The following is a 20813-nucleotide window of genomic DNA, read 5'->3' as shown; positions in this document are numbered from 1 at the left end:
CTTTAGGGAGCGTGTGTTTTCAAATAAAATCTCCCCTCCCCCATATATTTTCGCATACATTAAACGAGAAAGGACTTGTGTGTTTTGGGTTTTTTGATGACGACTTTCGCCGGAAGAGGAAATCAGCCAGTAGAAATCACCATGGGGAGTGGGGGAACATGAATTTACCCTAACAGATAAGTAAATTCATTTCTCATGCTCGAACAGAGAACCGAATGATCCGGAGTGCTGCTGGCCTTGCAATTGGAACGAATATCCATCCCCGGCACGTAAAATGGATTAGCAGAAAGTTTTCCACCGTAATACCTACTCCTACATACCACGAAAACCTGATTGATGTTCCAGGTCCAGAGTGTGCGCTCCTAGGAGGAAAACAAAAGTATTCAGTCCGGGAATTGGGAATCCTGGGCTAAGCATATGTCCAGAACCACCTCGTGTGGACAGCTCATTTGACATTTTGATGGATGCAAAGCCATAAAAGGATCTCCACTCCAGTCTGATGTAAGCATTAAATTTTGATTTGATTTTATTACGGCACTCGTAAACATTTTATGTGTACATCATACGCACTGTTGGCCAGGCGGCATTTACATAAAAGCCAGTCATCCAGATAGACAAAACCACAGGGTCGGCGCAATGTTTATGTGGCTACATATTAAAACTCGCTTTCCAAAAGGCCATTCAAGAGCAGAAATTTCCATAAACCATTAAGTGTCCTTTTAGCCGATGTTTCGTGTAGGTGAGTTTTGATCCACCTTAAATTGCCTTCATTAGGAGGTAGGTAGGACTGCAGGCTGCTGAAGGAAAATTGCATTTCCACCGCTTCCGTAAATCCTCTGACAGGCCATCAAAGCTTCCAACAAAATGGAGAAGCACCTGCATTATTATCAATGCAGCGAGGAAAAACTGGCATTTTTTGCATGACAATCAGGCCAATTTGTAACGAGGCAAATTGAGTTTGAGCCGACAAGCAGTCTAAGCCCTTTTTCGTGCCTGCAAGGCCGCAAGGCAGCAAGGCAACCATTAGCTAATTAAGACGCTCCGAGTTGCCTTGGAAGCCACCCACGAAAAAACACACACATTACGGGGACCGCAGACAAAGGACTTTCGAAGGCGCCAGCAAAAGGGAAAATTGCGGCGAGCACAAAATTTCACACATAACAAAAACTTCGCAAAACCGAAGAATAGCTGGAAACGGTTGAAAAACTATATAAAAGTATGAGGCGGAAGAGGGGGTTACATTTCTTACCACCGTTTTGTAACAAAGGAAATTCCTTAAACTGCTGGAAATCTATCTTTAAATTGGTTAAATTATTTTTATTAATGAGAGAAGCTTGCCTGCCTCCTTTTTACTTCTTTAAAACGGCCACAAGTATTTAAATTTAAAACAAATTGAAAACCTCCGGCTATAACCCATTCCTGTAAAGCATTTCCCCTATTTTCTGTACAATTTTCCAAAGCTCGCTAAAATCAAAGTCAACCACAACCCGCTATTTTTAGTCCTTAGTTTCCGCAGAAACGCGAGACTTGTAAAGTTAATTAAAAACCGCTGACTGTCATCGTCGTTTTGTCGAGCGCAGTGCGAATGATGATAATTGTTGGCACGAAACAGGAACTCTGGCACAATGGGTTAATTAAAATATGCCAAGTCATTGGTCACTCAAAGCCTGTGTGAAAGGGGAAAGAGGGGAAATCTAGTTAAGAGCCAATTTCAATTTTCTCTCACATACGTGTAGGCCTCAAGGGGTTAATGGTGCAGTCGCTAATCAGATGAAGATACACACTTGCACCTTCACAATAATGGAGATGTGAGATGCATTACTTATTATTTTACTATGGCACCCCAGGTGTATAATAAAATAGCAATAAAAACTTAAATTATCAATTACTCAAATAAGTGGTATAAACTCATCTCAAAAGGTATAGGTAATGTTGGGAATACCTGCAAAATATGATATAGATGCGACTGGCTGGGTAAATTCCATCACTGCCAGCAGTACATTGTGTATGCATTACTTTTTCCCCCGAGTCTTTCTCACTCAGTGAATGTGAAATGCAGACGTGTTCATAAAGAGCCGCACTCCATCCACATGCCAGAAGTTGTTCAATGTTCATTGATTAGGACGAGAACACACGCACAGAGGACACGGAAGGCAATGATGTGTATCAAAGTGTGTACCTAAGTGTAATGCCTGATAATTGAAAACAAGCCGGCATAAGCCCGTGGAAGGCAAAGGAGCTGGCAAAGTAGCAACTGCAACTGGGGTTCTCCACATGTAGCATCCACATCGAGTATCCATGTATCTACATAGGGACATCGGGGCTCGGGCAGCCCGATGCCTTTGCTAATGGAGGGGCTGTGTAAAGTCCTGTCCTTCGAATCGAGTTGATAGTTTCGCATCGCCCGAATTCAGAGATGGAGGGTCTTCAGCTGAGTACACGGCATGGACAAATATTAACTGAGAGCGCAGCTCAACTCAATGGAGACTCTATCTCCGGACAAATATTTGGTTTATTTAAGCTTCGACTGATGGGTAATCCAAACCCACCTAGGGGCAATTTGTGTCTCGTGAAAAATGTTGCCATGGAATACAATAATGTGAATTACCGAGAAAAAAATGTAAAGAACTCTGAGGAATATTAAATAACACTTTAATTGGATATTAAGCAATTATGAAAAGAAAACAGCATTATAAATGCAATTGGTTTGGAGAGAGTTTTAATTCAATTACATCTTCATGACGCAATTGTATTTAATAATGCGAGCACTTGTCCATTTTCGGCCAACGAAAGTGACTGTATAATTAGCCCCACTACCGGCCAACGGCACAAAAAGCGACTGCGTTGTAAAAACCGGGTACTTTTTGCATGTCACCATAAAGTAAGCATTTTTAATTAAATGGATGTGGCCATTTTCTGGTGATTTTCCAATATTTTATGCATCGACGCTGCCCACGTCTCGTTTTCCAGCAGCCACAGAGCATATTTTGTCATGGTGAGTGACATATATCACAGCAGCTGGCGCCGCAGCAGCATCCGCAGCAGAATCCGCAACAGCATCCGCAGCAGAAAAAAAGAAGATTATTGACAAATATCAATTTGATGCACTGCCAGCGTTTTTCGTACGAGTAGACCAGCAATATGATAAGCAGCATTGGCCTGACGCTGATTGATGGGCCAAATGCGCTGGTCCAAAAGTGATTTTTCGGCTCCCACACTTGGCTTGGCCACGCCCACGCATTTGCCACCGCCTCCGCCCACATTGCCAACGCCCCCGAAAAATCGCTTTGATTGATGCGCAAACAAAATTATTTCGCTGCATACTTTCGGGCGAGCGCATTAAAGCAGTTCCTCGAGTTTAGTGTTACTGTGTTTGCAGTTTCCTCTGCTCGAGCAAGCAGTGCGCGGGGGGAATGGGTGTCCGCAAGGGAGGGGGGTGGTCTTTGGGCAAGGACCTTGCCTAATGCTGCCCGCCATTAAAATCATCTTACCTCTCCTGCCGTTTGCCTCTCTGGGGCGGGGTCACATTAAAAATTGGAATATATTTCGGTTAAACGAGGCAGGTCAAATTGAGAAAGCAACTGAGGGATTTCAGTGTTTACCTTTCGGTGTTGGGATACCTAGTATAACTGTAACGAACACACTCATAGAGCGTTGTCCACCCCAACACACTCTGTCTACTATTTTTACCGGCATGCTCAGGGAAAATGGGCGTGGGTTTTGTGTTGAGATGAACAAGAGTGTCACAGCTACAATACTGTAGACAGAGATACGGTAGATTCAAAAAAAAACGATAACCAAACGGTTAAGAAGCGGACAAGAAAGTGTACCTATTGAAGATGAGGCCCAGATGTTATTGGCCTCATTCTATACCCACCCTACCTGTGAAATCCATTCGGACTCCACCCTAATACAACCACTGCTCTACATACCCTTTGGTGCCCAACAAGACATCAGATTAGTTCATTTTGGACCCCATATAATTGAAGATAAAGATAATATTCCGATACATTTTCCTAAACCTAATCCTTAACCTAAAAATTACGTTATTTACGTTAAGGAAATCTCTTATTGGGTAATTTTGATTATCTACGACAAAATGAAGGAAAAATAATTAAGATAGGAATGAAAATGTTGGTATTTAAGCTTACATTACTAATTTTGTTTGTTTTGCTTACTTTACATTAGAATTATGTATGATTAATGAATATTTAAACTTTAAACTTCTTTAAATTAAGAGATCTAGAAATACGATAAATTAAGGCAAGGTATTTCAATCAAACTATTTAGGAATATCTGACATTATATATGCATGTGTGTTTTTATTGTTTTTGTTCTGTACTCACGCACTTTCCATCGATGTCAGCAGGCCTGATGACTGTTGATGATTTGCTGTATGTATTAATATAAATTGGGGAAATCACATATATATATGTATACTTGTCAGATCTCCCACAAGTTAAGCTAAATTAAAATCGTAGAGGTTTATAAGTAAATATTCTTAGGTAAAATTAACACAAGTATGAAAAACTATTCTAAAGATACTTAATACTGAACACGATCATTCGTGTCGTGACTGCTTCAGGGTCGCAGCATACGCAGCCAGCAGCCTGGGGCTCGTGTTGTGCACAAATATTATCGGAATGCGCACGGATGAAGAAGAAGTGACGCTGATTCGATGTGTGCGACGAAAACGACGAAAAAGAAGCACACAAAGCTGACGAGTGCATAAAATGGATGCACGACGATCTGCTTCTTGTTTGCGGCGATGAAGAGTAAAAAAAAGAACGCCAACTAGAGGGGGGTTGCGATCCGTCGGCAGCAGAAAAGGAGAAGCCCAGCTTTCCGCTGCACGCGGTGGGTGCTCCTGAGGCAAGCAGTTGTGAATTTTGTCTGCGATCGATGAAGCCACAGTAAGTTTCACGCGTGGTCAAAAGTTGAGGGCGAAAAAACAATACAAACCAATACAAGCCTTGGCGACGCAGCCACTAAGAATTCTCCCTCAAAATGTGGGACCGGCAGCGGCGCAGTTAAAATTAGATAGCGATTTAAATGATCACTTGGCAATATTTGCCTTGAAAAACACTTATCCAAACCACTCGATGTTCGTGGATTTTTAATCATAAATTTTACAAAAAGTTAAACTGCACTCGATCAAGGCTTCACGAAAAGAGACCGGAAATATGCAAATCAAATGTGACCGTGGCTTGCTACAATCCTACTCTGGAATTTTGTAGTATTTTTATAGGGCAATATTCAATTTTGATAGGTTTTGAAATTGGCTATAATGGGTCGTTACCAAATAAGTGCGATAGCACATATAAGGTTGCCATTTGGGCTCGACTCCCACACTAGGATATTCTTATTTTTACACATTTAAAACGAAAACATAGAAAACATTCAAGCAGTTAAGCTAGTATGTATTTACTTCAGTGTATTATACAAAAACTAAATATAATTGACTTTTCTTTGTAGTAAATACATAAATCTAGCTGTCAAAGGCAATGTTGCCCGAACCTTATCACATTTTAATTTAAAATCCCGGGAGATTTATGGCGACAAGCTCATTCGCACACTAGAAGATGTGTAATCCGGAGAAATGTCTATGATTCCATCTTGCAGACACCATCTCAACCACCATCTCTAATGTACCCGGGCAAGAGTATTAAAACCGAAACAAAATTTCAATTTCAAGTCGGCAAAAAGAATGGAGCTTGGCTGAGGCTTTGGCATTACACATAACTTTTCTCGCCTTATATTTTATTCAAATGGCTCACATTATTATTTTCTCTTTTTGTTTGTACGCTGCTCCGCAGGATAATTTGAGCTGCTTGAGTGCCTGACATTTTCACATTTTGCCGCCGTTAAAAAAGAAATTGCAGAGGAAAACAACAGCAAGAATGCGGCCATTACGCGGCATCCCCTCCTATCCATTCGCCTCGCTTTTCCAATTTTTGGCACACTCCCCACTGGTCCAAGCTGAGTTTTCCGAGGAGGGTCAGAAGTTTCAACGGCCATTAGGCGGATCTCGTGTGCAGCTCAATTTGAATAACATTTTCCCAGGTGCTAAGCCGACGTCTAATGAGAGTGTCCCGTAAGCTCCATCTCCAATCGTTCAAGTTCTAAGTGAATTTAAACAGAGACCGCAGAGGAAAAGTTTAATTGAGTTATGCCGAGAGCACAGGGCACTAGCACGGAATGCCATTACGCATACGACACGTTGCACGACCAGGCGTAAAAGCACAGTTGGCCAAAGTTTGCTGCAAAAATCATTAGTTTTAATAACATTTAAGCAACCCAAACGAAAATGGATGCCCTTGGTAGGACTCGGATGAAAGTCGGGCCATCACAACATTTGTTCTCGGATCTTAATGAGGAATGACATTCACATTTGCTGGTTGGATGCATTTGGCTCTGCTTCCGATTTGCCACGTGAGCGAATTTCGTGCTCCCTCAAAATGAATAATGCTTCCCAAGGCTGCCTGCCAATCAACAAATTGAGTTAATTAAATTATTCCCTAATCATGAGTGTGCAATAACTGAGAACGCAAAGCAATTTCCATTTAAATTATACGGCAAATTCTGAAAATCAGTGAAGAGAAGCAATTTGATTAGAAGACTAAAACAGCTCACATATATAATTCAACGTAAAATTTTTTATAATAAATTAGTAATACTTTTCATGCATTCCGCCCTGTATTCTTGTCATATATATATTTTAAAATCGCAGTGTTTTAAAAATTCGAAACAACTTTCAGTGCATAACAACTCAAACATAACAAATTTAGGTACAAATAATTCAATCTAATTAACTGATTATTAATTTCGGCACGTACTTTTAAAAATCCCGCTTTAGCCCCGAGAAGTTTGCGATACTTTCGTGTAACTTTTGTGGCGCAACAATTTCATCAGATCTTCTGCCCAATCGGCGAAAATAATTTACATAATTTGTGAGAAAGCGTCCGGCGCCTGGCACCAAATGAAAAGAAGCGAAAAAATCGGAAAATAAATACTGCTCATAAATATGGTGTATTTATTCACCAGGGTTTCGCTAAACGTGTTAATTTGCAACTTTCGAAATTAATGCATACACATCTAAATGAATTTCTGTTTGCCCCCGGCCATTTTATTTTCCGGCCATTTTGGGATGGCCATTGCTTTTTCTTCTTTTCTAATAGCCATCTGTTTTTTTTTTTTTGCCTTCCTGCTTGCGCTTCAATTAACAACAACTTGTTACAGCCGCAAATTGAACTTAAGCTTCCAAATTTAAATAAATAAAATAAACGCCGTGCTAAATAAAAAATTCAAAAGAGTCGGCAAATAAAAAATGTGCGTTGCCCATTCGAAGCTGAGTGTGATTTTCATTTTGTCTCAAATTGTTTTGCATGGCAAAAACGAAGTGAAAAACCCGTTTGGTAGGCGGGTGTTAATTTCACTGGAATTTTTTTGGTTTTACAACGGTTACAGGTGCCATACAGCCAGGTGTAGACACTAAAGCCCAAATATGATCTGCAGAGTGTGGGAAACTGTCAGAAGCCACGCCCAACTGAGTGAATTTGTTCCAACCTCGGGCCATTTGGAATTGGGCATTGTTTCGAGGTGGGATACCCTACCAATTGACCAACTGAAAATTGATACCAATGTGATTACCTTTTACAAGTCCATTCCTTCACCTTTAAACTCAAAGATTGGTAGCTCCATTCTTAGACTTTAAATATTTATACTACAAAACATTTAAGTGTGTAAATCGTTGTCTATTTATTCCGTACTTTAAATAGGGTGTTATTTTCTTAGCACTGCTCATACATTCTCGTATACTATCTTGCCAATTCTAAACAATATGTTCTTACAAATATAATTTATTACTACTAGTTTATATTGCTTCCAATTAGCTATGATCTCGGTATTCTTGCCACTCACGGCAATTTCCATTTAGATTGTATAGCCATGGCTCTTTCTTCGATTCTTACTGGAATTGCATATTGATGGGGAAAGGAATAATGCAGCCATAAACGAAAATCGCAGCGATTAGCTTAAATTGCAGGGAATCTCCAAAAAGACCCTCGAGCCAGAAACACACACTCATGCACAGTTACCAGCTCACACGGACATTGCACAGACAATAAACCAATAAACGAAAGCCATCTAAGTGACCCATAAAGAGGGGCGGAAACGGAAGTGGAGGGGCAGGTGCACGGAGAGAAATTGGTTGTCTTGGGTGCAATGCATAACTGCTTTATGAGCAATTTTTGTTTATTTTAAATTAATTTATAACAATGTGGGGTATAAATATTTTAAATAATATTCGGAAGGGTAGAACAAATTTGGATAAAAAGGAATTAAAAAACTAATATGTAACATTTAGGAATGACATTTGAAAGATGAATGTTGATAACTCTGCCATTGGATTTCTCCTACTGAATCCCCAAATAAGTTTAGTTATACCGATGCTTTCTTTCTCTCTGTGCCTCACAACAAATGTGCAAATGAAGTAGCTTAGGGATTGACATAAGTGTAAGTGCCCCACAGATGATGCTGCGATGGATTCTGGTGCTGGTGCTGCTGCTCCTGCTGATGCGACTGCAGCTCCTGTTGCGGTGCGGGGTCACCCAGTGTGGGGGTCAGGGAGGCCGCCCCGTTGGCATACGGCTGCTGGGGCCCGAAGTTGGGGACCTGGCTGGCGGAGGAGGCGGCCGGGGAGTAGCCCAAGTGCTCGTAGTACTCCGCCACCGGCTGCTGCGAGCTGGCACTGGAGCAGGCCGAGGATAGCGAGGCGGAGGAGTTCAAAGGCGGCGAGTGCTGCAGTGGGTGGTGCAGCGGGTGCGTGTGGTGCGGATGGTGGTGCTGCGTCATGGGCAGCATTTGATCCATGAAATACTGGTCAATTTCCTTGGGATCGATGTCGGCGGCTGCAGGCTTGTAATTTAAGGCTTCACTGGCCTGTGACGCCTGCTGCTGCTGCTGCTCCTCGGCGGCGAAGTGGCCTCCGTTTGCGGGGTAGGAGTAGGCAGGGTAGCTCACCCTACTGCCCGTGTAGCCACCATACCCATTGATGTTCTCCAGGAAGTCCATCTCCTGACCTGCTCCTCCTCCTTCTGCTACACTCTGAACTCCCGCCGATGGCCCCTGATAATTGACCTCACCTAGGGCCACATATTCCCTGCCTGCCTCGAGGAGAACTCCATAATCATGGCCTGCATTTCCCACTGGCTCACTTAGTTGCCTTAGCAAAAGACTGGGGTTATTTGCTGCCGACGCTTTTGCATTAGAGGGGACTGCGTTGTAGGGTGTGGCTGGGGGCGTCAGCGAGGACAGTGAACTGGCCGTGGAGCACGGAGAGTCCAGGCCAGTTTCGATGAGGCCCTGCTCCATCAAACTGGCCGCACAGGCACTGTTCAGGGATTTCATGAAGGCCTCATTACTGAAGACATCCGAGGAGCTTGAGCCCACATTGGAATGGGGGGAGATGGTCGAGGCGCAGCTGCCCAGATCTGCAGCTGCATTTCCCTTACCAGCTCGCCTCTGGCCGTTGGAATTGCTGCTTCTTGGCTTCCCTGAGCTACCCGTTGTGGCGGACAACGTCATCTCTGGACCCAGGGATCCCCCTTCCCCGCTTTGCTGGCTCGGCATCACCCGCGTCTTCTTGCGCCGCGGCTGGTACTTGTAGTCCGGATGCTCCTGCTTGTGGGTCATTCGAAGCTTCTCGGCGAATTCCATGAAGGGCTTCTTATCACTGTCCTTTAGATTTCTGCAAGTGTAAGTGGGTATACTCAGTAAAGCATATTCTATTTGGAAAAGTACATACAGTTATAAATAAACATCCGCCAGGCTTACAAAACACTTGGATCCAGCACTGGATTCCACTATTCTTAAAAGCTATCTGCCGCAGATCGCCTCTTTCATGATTAATGGAAATCTGTCGGGCCAAAAGGCGATCTGCGACACAGCGGCGTCGTTTCCATATATTGTTTGTAATAAAATATTGTCCGGTTCGAAATTAAAATTTCACAGTTCAGCGCTTGGGGCGACTCGCGATAAGCAGTGGAGTCTTCGGCTGATAAGAAGTCGCAGCATCCGCCCCAACTAATTGGGAATGGAGCTGGGCCCATTTTTTGGCCCATAAATAAATCCTGTTTAATTAACTGTCACTGCGATTCGCAGTATTCTTGAGCATAATAATAAATGCGCATTTTCTTGCAAGAACGTAAGCTTTATGGAAATATCAGGTAAGGAGAGTACTATATACAAAGAAAACCCTGTTTTCCCAATGCAATCGAGTGTAATATTTCAGCTTGCAGCTCATGACTGTCCTTGGCAAGTGTCCACCAGGTGAACCTAATATATTTATCTTGGCCTCCTAGATTTTTATCTGACTTTATTTGCTGGGCTGCAGTTGGATGGATGTCCTCCGAGTAACTGACTCCTCCTTTTTGACAGTACAAACCGCCTTCAGCTGCAATTCCCTGTCCCGACGGAAAGCCCTTAACCAAACTTGGGCGTCTTCCCACCCCCTGCGGATGGCTTCTTTTTCTGGCCGAGAAGTGGGGCATGCCCCAGAGTTTACGCAGCCAGATACGTGTCTCTGTTTCGCATCTGCTCCGTATTTCTCCGTTCCGAGTGATGTATATATAGTATAGTGGGGCATAGAATGGAATAGCCAGTACTTACTTCCACAGCTTGCCCAGCGATTTGCTCAGCTCCGAGTTCTGCAGATGCGGATACTGTTTGGACATGACCCTGCGGGCTGCCTGGGCCCAAACCATGAAGGCGTTCATGGGGCGCTTGATGTGCTCCTTTTTGCGGTCCGTGGGCGCTCTGGAAATGAAGTGGAGAGAAGTCAGTCAGAAATGCAGTGACTTGTTGGCCGGGTAAACAAGTTTCATTAATTGCTAAAAGACGTCGCAGACCGAAAAACGGCACAACAACGCATAATGTCAAACTGAAATTTGCAATTAAAACTTTTATTTGCCGTGGTAAATAGAATGGCTCCCAGGAAAGTTCAAGAGTGCAGTCAAAAATGTATTTCCGAGCACAAATGGCAGCGGGCAGTGCAAAAGTGAAGTGCAAACAAAAGCAATCAGCAAAATCGTGCAAAATTCGAGAAAGGCGGGCTTTTGGCGGGCCAAAATCTATTTCAGCTGTGCCAAAAAGCATTGGGAATCCTTTAAGTGGTTGCCTCAACTCTTGACTTTGCATAAAGTGTACAACGAGTCTATCCCCAGCCAAGTCCATCCACTTGTCTCGCGCCAAACTTCCCAATAATTCCATTGACAGTGCGATACAAGCTCGTCCAAATAAAACCAACGGGGCGTATGATGGCTTCTATTCTACGAACACTGTGGTATGCCCATGTACCAAATTGCATAGCACAATGAAATGATAAAATACTACATACTTTTCTAAGAAACTTAAGCCTGCTGCTGTCTAATTCCATTCCATTCCTATAAATATTTGTATTCCTATTGGGAGAGAGAGAAATGAAGTCCTGTTGGGTAACATGAATTCTTCAACACAAAAATGTAAAAGCCTTTTTCTACGTATTTTCAGCAGTGATATATTATATTATATTATATTATATATATTAGGACACCCCTAACCAACTCTAACTCTGACACACACATCCGAGCACCCAGATTGTTCTTATCTATTCATTCATTTTTATTTAGCATGTCGAGCACCGAGGAAGACAGAGATTCAATCAAAGAGATAGGCGTTCCAGGGGCGGAACACTATGGCAGAGTGCCCCAGATTTCCCATTGGCTGCCCACCTTTTGGGAGCCTCGTATATTGAATTATTTATCCTAAGTAAACATGATCAGGGCAAGGATTTGTTAGGTAAATCCTTCAATTGAGTTGGGTGTGCGTGTGCCAGTGGCCTTGTGGGCGAGTTTATTCGATATGCCTGACTGCATCCTGTGCCTGGCCGGAAAATGGTAGATTCTCCATCTGTTTTCAATCAGTGCAAATCAATGAGGAGGTGTCTTCAGCAGACCCATGGATTGATTAGCTAATAGACCCTATATATTACCATTCTGCCTTTTAAATTTGAGTTGAAAGCCGCCTTGCTCCTGGACTTAATTACAAGTTCGACCGAGCTTATTAAGCGATTTAAAACGCAACCGGAGGCCAAATGGACATCGTCTTGGGGTTTGTTATCTGCCTTTTGGTATCGTCGGCGTCACGACCCCGCCCCGCCCAGCATCCCAACGTCCTCCCCCGATTCAAAAGTATCTGCGCGTATATATACAGATATATATGTATATGCAGCTCTCACGCTTGACAGCACGCTAATCAGAATCAAGTGATGTTCGTTTTGCTGCACTCAGTTCTGGGACTTGGGAGGTGGTGCACCATTCCCAGGCATACACTGGACAAAATTACTATCTAAATGAAACATTTAATTTTCAGGGCACGAGTAACTAAACTTTGTTGAATTTCTTCGCGTGCAGCGCCGAAACCCAGAGATACATGCACAGCATATCCGCGGGGCACTTGGCAACTCAAGCACGTCTTCATTATTTGCTGCTGTTGTTGCATTCGGAGATGCGCAAATCTCATTAAGTGATATCTTCAAGTGGCCGTTAGCTCATGAGCAAATATGAGAAATGAGCGGAGACTGCGAGGAATTTTGAATGTGCAGCTTTCCATTTTTCGCATATGCCAAAGATACAAGATACAGGGATGCGCGAAGATGCCAAGATACACTTCGGCTCTTGTTGCGCCTCTTTTATCAGCAACGGGCCATTTGCCGCTTTTGTTATTAAGTTTTACAGCGGGGGGCAGGGGCGAATCCCAAATATTTACGGCCTTAACACGAAGCTGTAAACACGGCATGAAAACTCCCATTTCCATTTCCATGCCCATTTTCATTTCCAATTTGTAAGCGCATGTCAAAAAGCGGGGACAAATGCGCCTAATTAGCGGCGGAGACGTCTCAGCGATTTTCACAAGTTCACAAATACGAAATGTATCTAACAGATACAGCGCGTGTAAACAAATTGCAGCCGCCGCAGCTCGTTGTTTTTTGTATCTCCAGTATTTTCGTTTTTATTTCTTATTTGCTTAGGCAGTGCCCACATTTTCCCACGCAGCCGCCGCTTTTACGACACTTTTGTCAAACAAATTTAAAATGCATCCAACGGATGCAGTTGCTTGTTTGCACTGCGGTCGGTTGGCCTTTCTTCTCCTTTCATGTTCTGCCCTCTTTTGGCCCCCGAAGTTCGTCCGAAAAGGTGGTCAAACACCCAGGGCACTGATAAGGTGATAAGGTGCTGGAACTGCCCCTTTCTTTTCAATCCGGGGGATCTGCTACCGTGAGACTGGCATCCGAGTTTGCTCAGTGTTTGTGGCTGTTCTGCGCCAGCTGCACTGGGAATTCTGGTGCATTCGGCAATCTTCAAGAGCTCTGTCTAATTTTACTCATTTTCTTGCTTCTGCATAAGAGTGATTTCAATATTTAAATGGACTTTCAATGCAGCTATGTAACGTTGAGGAATAAATACTATTCTTAAATTGTAGCCAGATTAGTTTCGTTGCATAGTTTTGCTCAGTGCTTTTGGCCAACTTTGTGCGGCTCTGGTAAGAAGAAAAACATCTCGTTATTGGCTGCTACTTAGGTCAGGGATCAATGGGAATGGCTGGACTTATTGGAAACTTATCGGAGTGGCATCCACACATGGCGACCTCTCGAGAAGCGGCCTTTTTGAGCTTTCCCTTTCGGCTTAAGCCGCCTCTTGGCCACTTCATCTCGATCCCGTTCGCTGTTATCATTTCATTTGGCCACGTCCTCATCCATTTCCACTTCCACCACCACTCTCATTTTCATTTCATTTTCCTGCTTTTTTCAATTTCCAAGTCAATTTATTTTTACAGCGCACTGTGCCGCACTCGAGCAAAGTGACAGAGAGTTCGGGGGATTCCCCGGCACCGCTGACCAGCTAGGAGCAACTGGATAGGCGTGAAAGGACACAGGCGAAGGGGGCGTGGCAGCTGGGAGCGGGAACGCGATGAAGAGCGACAGCTTAAGTGGCGTAGAGGAAAGAGCTCTGCTTCATCCTGGTTTTCGTGGGTGGTCCCTTTATTTTTGCTGGCTGTTTTGCGCCTGATTGGTGGGTGGTTGCAGCTACAACCAATGCTGTATATACATATGTCCCTGACATTTGATGATTGTCATTGTGGTGAAGTGGCCGTGAATCAGGACCTCGCGAGAAGACACTTCCCAACAAGGATAGCAGATTTCGATGGAATGGAATATTATTGGTAATTCAGAATTCAATACATTGACTTTTAGCTTACTGAAATTCTTGGCATATCAATTAGCTAAACTGGTGTATGACTCACTTCCAATCAAAGCAGTCGCTACAGAGTAGTTAAATATTTAGAATTCGTGGGAATATGCATGATTCACCCAAATGCAAAGCAAGCAAACACTAAATATTATTTATGGCTTCGCGCCCAGCGATGTTTGCCTGTTTTCTAGTGTAACGTGCGTTTTCGAAATCTCACAAAAATGAAAAGTTTGCTCTGAATTTCCACACCTATTTTGCCGCTGGCGATTTTCCGTCCATCCATCGTGAGTTTCAGCACGGGAAATCCGGTAGACTTCGGCATCCGAGGAATAATCGCGTGGGTGTTCCCGCCATGGAAACAGCGGCCACAGGATTCCCAGTGCCGCCAGAAAAACGCACCGAGATGCGGAATGGATACAGGACGGGGATTCCAAACGGAATGGCTGCTGAGCCATTGAACCCTTTTTGAAAGGCATATCGAGCGGATTTGCGCCAAAATGTGCGAGTACTTCGGCTAAAAGCTTATGGCCGGATCAAATGCGCCTTCAATTTGATGCGCAAATGTTGTTCAATATTTGGCAAAATACCCCGAGCTTAGGAAAAGTACGTGGAGCTCACTCAGTATTGTGATACCCTTGGATGTTCAAAGCAAAGATATTCTAGATTTTTCAGTACACTAGAAGACTTAGGCTCTTATTAAAATAAAAATTTATAATTTTTAATATTATTTAAGGAACTTGTCCCCTTGCTCTATACAGCAATCTTAGTAAAGTAACAGATACTTCATGAAATGACATACTCTTGAGCTAATCAAATCCAAGTTCCTTTTCATTTCCGTCCTGAAGGACCCCTTCCCTTTGGACAAATTTTTGTGGCCTTAATCGGGGCATCCTTTGAGCCTCGCTGGCTTTGGCCCACATCGTTCCAGCGACTTGGCTTACTTGCACTTTAGTTGCTGCCAACTTTTTCGGCCCTTGTCGCGCTCACCTGGCCATAAAACTCGCCCATTGATGCGGACTACAGGAGGAGGACAACACCTCGGGGAGATGAGCTCCCGATGTTTTGTAAATTCCTGCTGCAACAAAAAGTATGCAAAACGAGAGTCTAGGCTGGAAACTTTTGGCCAGCAGTTGTGGTTGTGGGGCAGCAACAAAAACAGCGCCATCAGCAACAACAAAATCAATATTTGCCTTGTAAGCCACACGTGTATCTGTTCTTCTTGTTGCCGCTGCACAAACTTTTACCGGCCACCAAAAGCTGAGGTTGCTACTCTTGGTGCGGATTTTTGGGGTCTGCAGGGGGCGGTGTTCTACCAACATATGAGGAGGTTTTACCAACATGAGGCGGAGCAACAGCTACAAACAGGTTTGCCGGTCCAGCTCCAAAAACCAGGAAACGGTGGAACCTACACTACTCTTTCAAATAATTGAGAATAATGCTGAGGTACATGTTTGATATAATATATTATGTTATGTTTCCTGGTTTTCAAGTCTGAACGTATAATTCTCAATCTGCTGGATCTGGATCTGCCCCACTGTCGCCCCATTTGGGTTGCATGGGCTGATGTGGTTGGGGCCTCCAGCGGAGCTTTCACCATGGGGAAGTGTTTGGTTAGGCTGCCCGAGATGACTTGTTGGGGCCATGTAAATTGACTCGTCGCAGCGCCGAAAGTGGAACTATCGGATGGCTTAGGGGCTGGGAACCGGGGAGCTCCGGCTCTGGCTCTGGCTCTGCCCACCTGGCCGAGGTGTACTCCATGGGCGAGTGATAACACCTCGGGCCGGACACACAGATAAGCAATGAAATATTTATAGCGTCGCCAAAGTCCTACCCGAAGTGGCGGCTCCTCCGACGGGCTCGCATTTCCTCCTCCTTAGTAGTAGGGCCCCATATCTAATCGAGCCAAGTAAATAGAGCAGGGCGCATAAGAAGGGTTCCGCACATGGTGTCTGTATTATTTAATAACAAACCCCAGCCCTCCCAAAGCATACACACATATGTTCATATATACATACATATATGGGTTTATATCGGGCTACGACGATCGTCTGACTATTCAAGTGGCTCCTCGGCACTTTGGTGTTGCTCTTAAGTAACAGTTTTCAAGTGATTCATGCGAAATTAATTTAACCAAATCAAACAGCAATATAATGTTTGCGGTCTCCCCTTCGCCAAAAGTGGATCATAAAAGTTGGCAGAAGGAAGTCACAAAACTTCAGATATTTTCGATACTTGCTATTCCATGGTATATCGTTTTCAATCACTAGTTACCAGTTACTAGTTACTAGTTAGTTAAGATTGCGACTAACTAGTAAAATAATCAAGAGACACCGAGGTAAATGCCAGTGCTTTGAGTTCTCACCTCATCCTAGCAAAATTCCAAGCGAAAAGCAAAGCAATTGCGAATCAATTTCTGTGGTCAATAAGGGCAAACAGCGAAGCAATTAAACGTATCTCCCACACAGCACTTTTCACCATTTAAAAAATTTAATTTTTAAGGTGACAGGGATACGTGGTAATCTGGTGAAGTGAGCGGGACTTGGAGGCAAACGATGTGCATTTAAGCGATTTTAAGTGGAAATAAACAAGGCTCATAAAGCGCAAGGTAAACAATTTGCAGAGAGTTGGGGGATAGTGAGTGCAGGAGGGCACCTAGCGGGTGGAGTGGTGGGCAGGGTTGATAGGGTGGGTTTTGGGCCGTGGAGCCCCACCGTGGATAGATAAAGGAAAGGAAATGGCGCTCATATCCTTGTGCAAACACACACGTGCTCTTGACAGCGCTTTCTGCGCATTTCGCAACGAGGAGGCAACTGCGCCCAAGGATGTTTGTCCCTGGACAGCTGAGAATCAGCTCCACTCGGCGGCGGCGGCACTGGGGGAAACAGAATCGCAAATCAATACTGACTCTGGCTTTTCTTCGAGTTCATCCGAGGGAGAACCCCTTCCTGTTTAGGTACACTTGCTCAAAACATGTTCTATAAATTCGAGTTAAAATTGATCAGCATCAAACTAAAGGAACTTATTACCACTCAAAACACATCATATGCCTTACTAGACTGTTTATTCCAGTGTAATCCCAGCCAGTGATAAGCGCCGTTGGGTACAAAGCGACTGAAGGCGGCTGACAAAGTCAGATAAGAATGGAGCCCTGCTCAAAGACCGGAGGTGGAAGCCCCGACATTTGCTAATTGCCGGTCAAACAGACAGCCAGATAGAGCTACCGAGCATCTGGGATCTGGGATCTGGCATATGGGATCTGGTGAATCTGCAATCCGAGGGATCAGAGAGATCAGCCGCTGCGGCCGCCCGTCTTTCCCACGACCTGCAGCACTACATGTACTGCAAAATACGGAACCAAGTGTCACCTCCCCGGTCCGCTTGAGCTGAGATCCGCTGGGGCTGGCCCCCCGAGAACCCCATCCCCCACCTTGTTAGCAGTTAGCATCTTAACGCTAAAAACATATTTATTCGCTTTTTCTGCCTGAATTGATTTGTCGTCGTCGTCTCGTCTTCATCTCGAGCATTTAGTTCCAGTCCGCCAGGCGCATTTATTGAGGCCTGTATTTCGTATCTTTGTATCTGGTGGCTTGTTATTGCCTCTTCCTATTATTGCTGCCTTTGGCCAATTTGTTGTTGCCGTCGTTTGTTTGTCTAATATGTGTGAATGTGTAAATTCATTTATATTTACATAAATGCCGGCGGATTCCCAATCGTATTCCCTTCTTTCGCCCATATATTTTCCTTTCCCTTTGCGGTTCGCCAAGTTTGTTTATCCAGTTAAATAAAAGAAAACCCACGTATGTGCATATGAGCCTGGAAATTGTGTTAATCAGCGAGCTAATCGGAGGTTGGTGGGTTAGTCATTCTTGGCTTAACGGCGGCTTCATATCCACTGAGGACTCGTTGTGCTCATCGGAATGCTATATTCTGAATTTAGTTCTCTGCACAACCTTTTTATGATGTTGGAATAGCCTTATAATCAACACCCTTTTAATTGTAATATGACAGGCATAAACCACAAGTCTGACTTACTTGGCGGATGCCTGGACTAGATTCCAGTCGTAGCCCTCGAGGACCTTCATCACCGCAGTGGTGATGCGCTCGTCCTCCTTTCGACCACTCTGTCCTTGGGCCTTCTTCTGCTCGGCTTTCAGGGCGTAGTTGGCCAAAACCAGGGTTTCCACCGGCTTAGCACGATCCTTCGAGCAAGTGGAGCTGGAACTGTCACTCATTTTCGACGGCACTTGTCTTAAGTCTCCTCTTAAACTAAATCATTCGCTGGTCACAATCGAAATATGTCACTGAATCACGATTTGTTCTGGCAGCTGCTTGGAGCCCACGCAGATCTCGGGGAATTTTGAATGGGGCCTTCGAGTTTTACGGATAGCAGAGACGCGACGAGGTTGACGGACTAACTGCGACTGATCTTGGGGATCGCTGGTCTGGTGCCCCAAGACGAGCTCGGCAATCGTCGGATTTCGAGGCGATCGTGGCGATAAGCTGAAGACGGTGGTTGGTTGGATCGTTTGCTGTCACTTGGGGGTGCTGGGGGTTTTGGAGCGGGGCAGGGGCAGGGTGAGGGGGAGGGGGCAGCAGTACTCGGCGGGGGCGAACATAAAAATCGCGGCGGTACGCGTGTAAATATTAACATGTTCATGTGAAATTAGTTGGCCCCAGAGCGGAATCGAAAATGGGGCGGGGGTGACGACTGTCACCGAGAAACTAGTGGCAATATATAAACGGCAGTGGTTCGACTGTTGAGTACCTAGTGTTCGAAATTTATAATTAGGAAAAAAACAGTGATTGTATCTCTTGGATGATTTAAATTAATACTATTATCTATAAAAATAATACTCCAATGGGGTTTTGTAATATTTCCCACCAAATATAGGACGAATACAACATACCCTCTATATCAAAAAATCCAGGATATCTAGTGATGGCAAAGAGCTGGGACATAAATCGAAATGGAAACAGAAACAGAAATTAGTAACACTTTACAGCCACATGTGGATTTATGGCACCTCGAAGACTTCGGGCCAGAGGGATCGTTAGAAACCTGCCACTTGTTGCAGCTGTATTTGGTGTCCCTTCCGGGAGGGGAGGGGGGCGCATAGGTCCTGAATGGGTAACGATTGGTAATGAGGAGTCGATAGGATCATTAGGGATTTAAGGGTTAACAGCGGTGAATGGTGATAATGCGAGGGAGTGGGGGTGGGAAGTGATCGATGGGTTCCCAGGGTGGACAGAACTTGAGGAAAGTGGGAGGACTATTTACCTGAAACTATTAATGTGTACTGATATAAATTAATATCTTATGAAAGGGTCATAAAACTAGATTCCTGCAAACTATGACCTACTTCCTTGGCACTCTGAGTTCGACATACTTTCAGATACAAGAGACGAAGTTCATCCCCGCCTCATCCAGTGAAATGCAAATGCTGTACCCTTTCATCGATCTAACGTTAGTAAGTCCACATAGAAGTCGAGATCAGGTGATCTGGTACGATCTTTTCATAACCACTTTGCACTAGATTTACTTTATGCTCCACACGATCCGATCCGATCCGATGCGATCCGAAATCGTAAAATGCGAAGAAAACACCCTCGAAGAAGAGAAATGAAATAATCGGCCAACGGAGGGCTATTCATTCCACGATCGTAAAAGATCGAAGAAGTGTAGTTTGGTTACGCTTTTGTTTTCCAGCTGGTTTCAACTGGAAGTTATGGTAGGACCCAAGTGGCTATCTGCAGCGCACGTATCTCAGCCGCCAAATAGTTTTGGGGGTTTTTACATCTTTATAATTTTTACAGCTCAATTAACTTTTTTCAAACGTCGCCGGCCAGGCAGACAAATCGAAGTATCGAAATTAAACAATAAAACAGAGAAATGCATAAACGAAATCATAAATACCTAGGCCATTTCGGATGTTTTATGCCAAGTGGGGAGATGAAATCGAACCTGAAAACTGACGTCAAAGCAGCGCCCGTTTTTTACTCTTTTTGGAAGTGTCATAAAAGGCATCAAAATGAAAATTATACGATACTCCATAAAAAAGAATGAAATACACAAACGCCCAGAACTTCGAGGGCAGTTCGCTGAACTGCAGCGACTGGAAAATTGATTCGCGTCTAGGAAATTTAATGGCCGAGCTTCTAACAATTTCCCCAGCCGCGTTCAAGCATTTTTTTCTGGACCGGCAAACTTCAAAGCCCGCAACTTGTTGATAAACAACTCGCTGAAAAAAGCTAAAAAAAATATTATGAATTAATTAAAAATATTTGCGCTGTACAGGAAAAAAATCAGCGCAGGCAAATTAATTTTCCCCCACTTTTTATGTTTCATAATCAAACTGGAGCAGAAAGGTCGAAATGCATCTGAATGCGCCCGTGGGCGGGGGGCGTGGCGGCAGATGCGACGACCGCTTGACAATTTGCGACTTGCCATGAAATCGCATTATTTGATCTAAGCCGCCGACGAGCAAAAAAGGAAATACAAAAATCTTCAAGCCGACTGCTAAACGA

General features: G+C 44.1%; 1 protein-coding gene and 1 long non-coding RNA gene across 2 annotated transcripts; both read right to left on the bottom strand.

Annotated features, from left to right (window-relative positions):
- Positions 1–3962: 3962 nt before the first annotated feature.
- LOC116801395 lies at positions 3963–5345 on the bottom strand. The gene is made up of 2 exons (XR_004361981.1): positions 4963–5345; positions 3963–4893 (listed from the first exon to the last, which is right to left on the bottom strand). It is a non-coding gene; the product is annotated as an uncharacterized LOC116801395 (long non-coding RNA).
- Positions 5346–7733: 2388 nt separating this feature from the next.
- Positions 7734–18846, bottom strand: LOC6612942 (transcription factor SOX-10). The gene is made up of 3 exons (XM_002037398.2): positions 18321–18846; positions 10669–10815; positions 7734–9748 (listed from the first exon to the last, which is right to left on the bottom strand). The coding sequence occupies exons 1-3, from the start codon at positions 18518–18520 to the stop codon at positions 8497–8499; spliced, it is 1599 nt and encodes a 532-aa protein (XP_002037434.1). The 5' UTR covers positions 18521–18846; the 3' UTR covers positions 7734–8496.
- Between the last annotated feature and the right edge of the window lie 1967 nt (positions 18847–20813).

The sequence above is a fragment of the Drosophila sechellia genome, chromosome 3R (genome assembly GCF_004382195.2).
Source record: "Drosophila sechellia strain sech25 chromosome 3R, ASM438219v1, whole genome shotgun sequence".
Classification (NCBI taxonomy): domain Eukaryota; kingdom Metazoa; phylum Arthropoda; class Insecta; order Diptera; family Drosophilidae; genus Drosophila; species Drosophila sechellia.
This window is presented reverse-complemented; position numbering and strand designations above follow the sequence as displayed.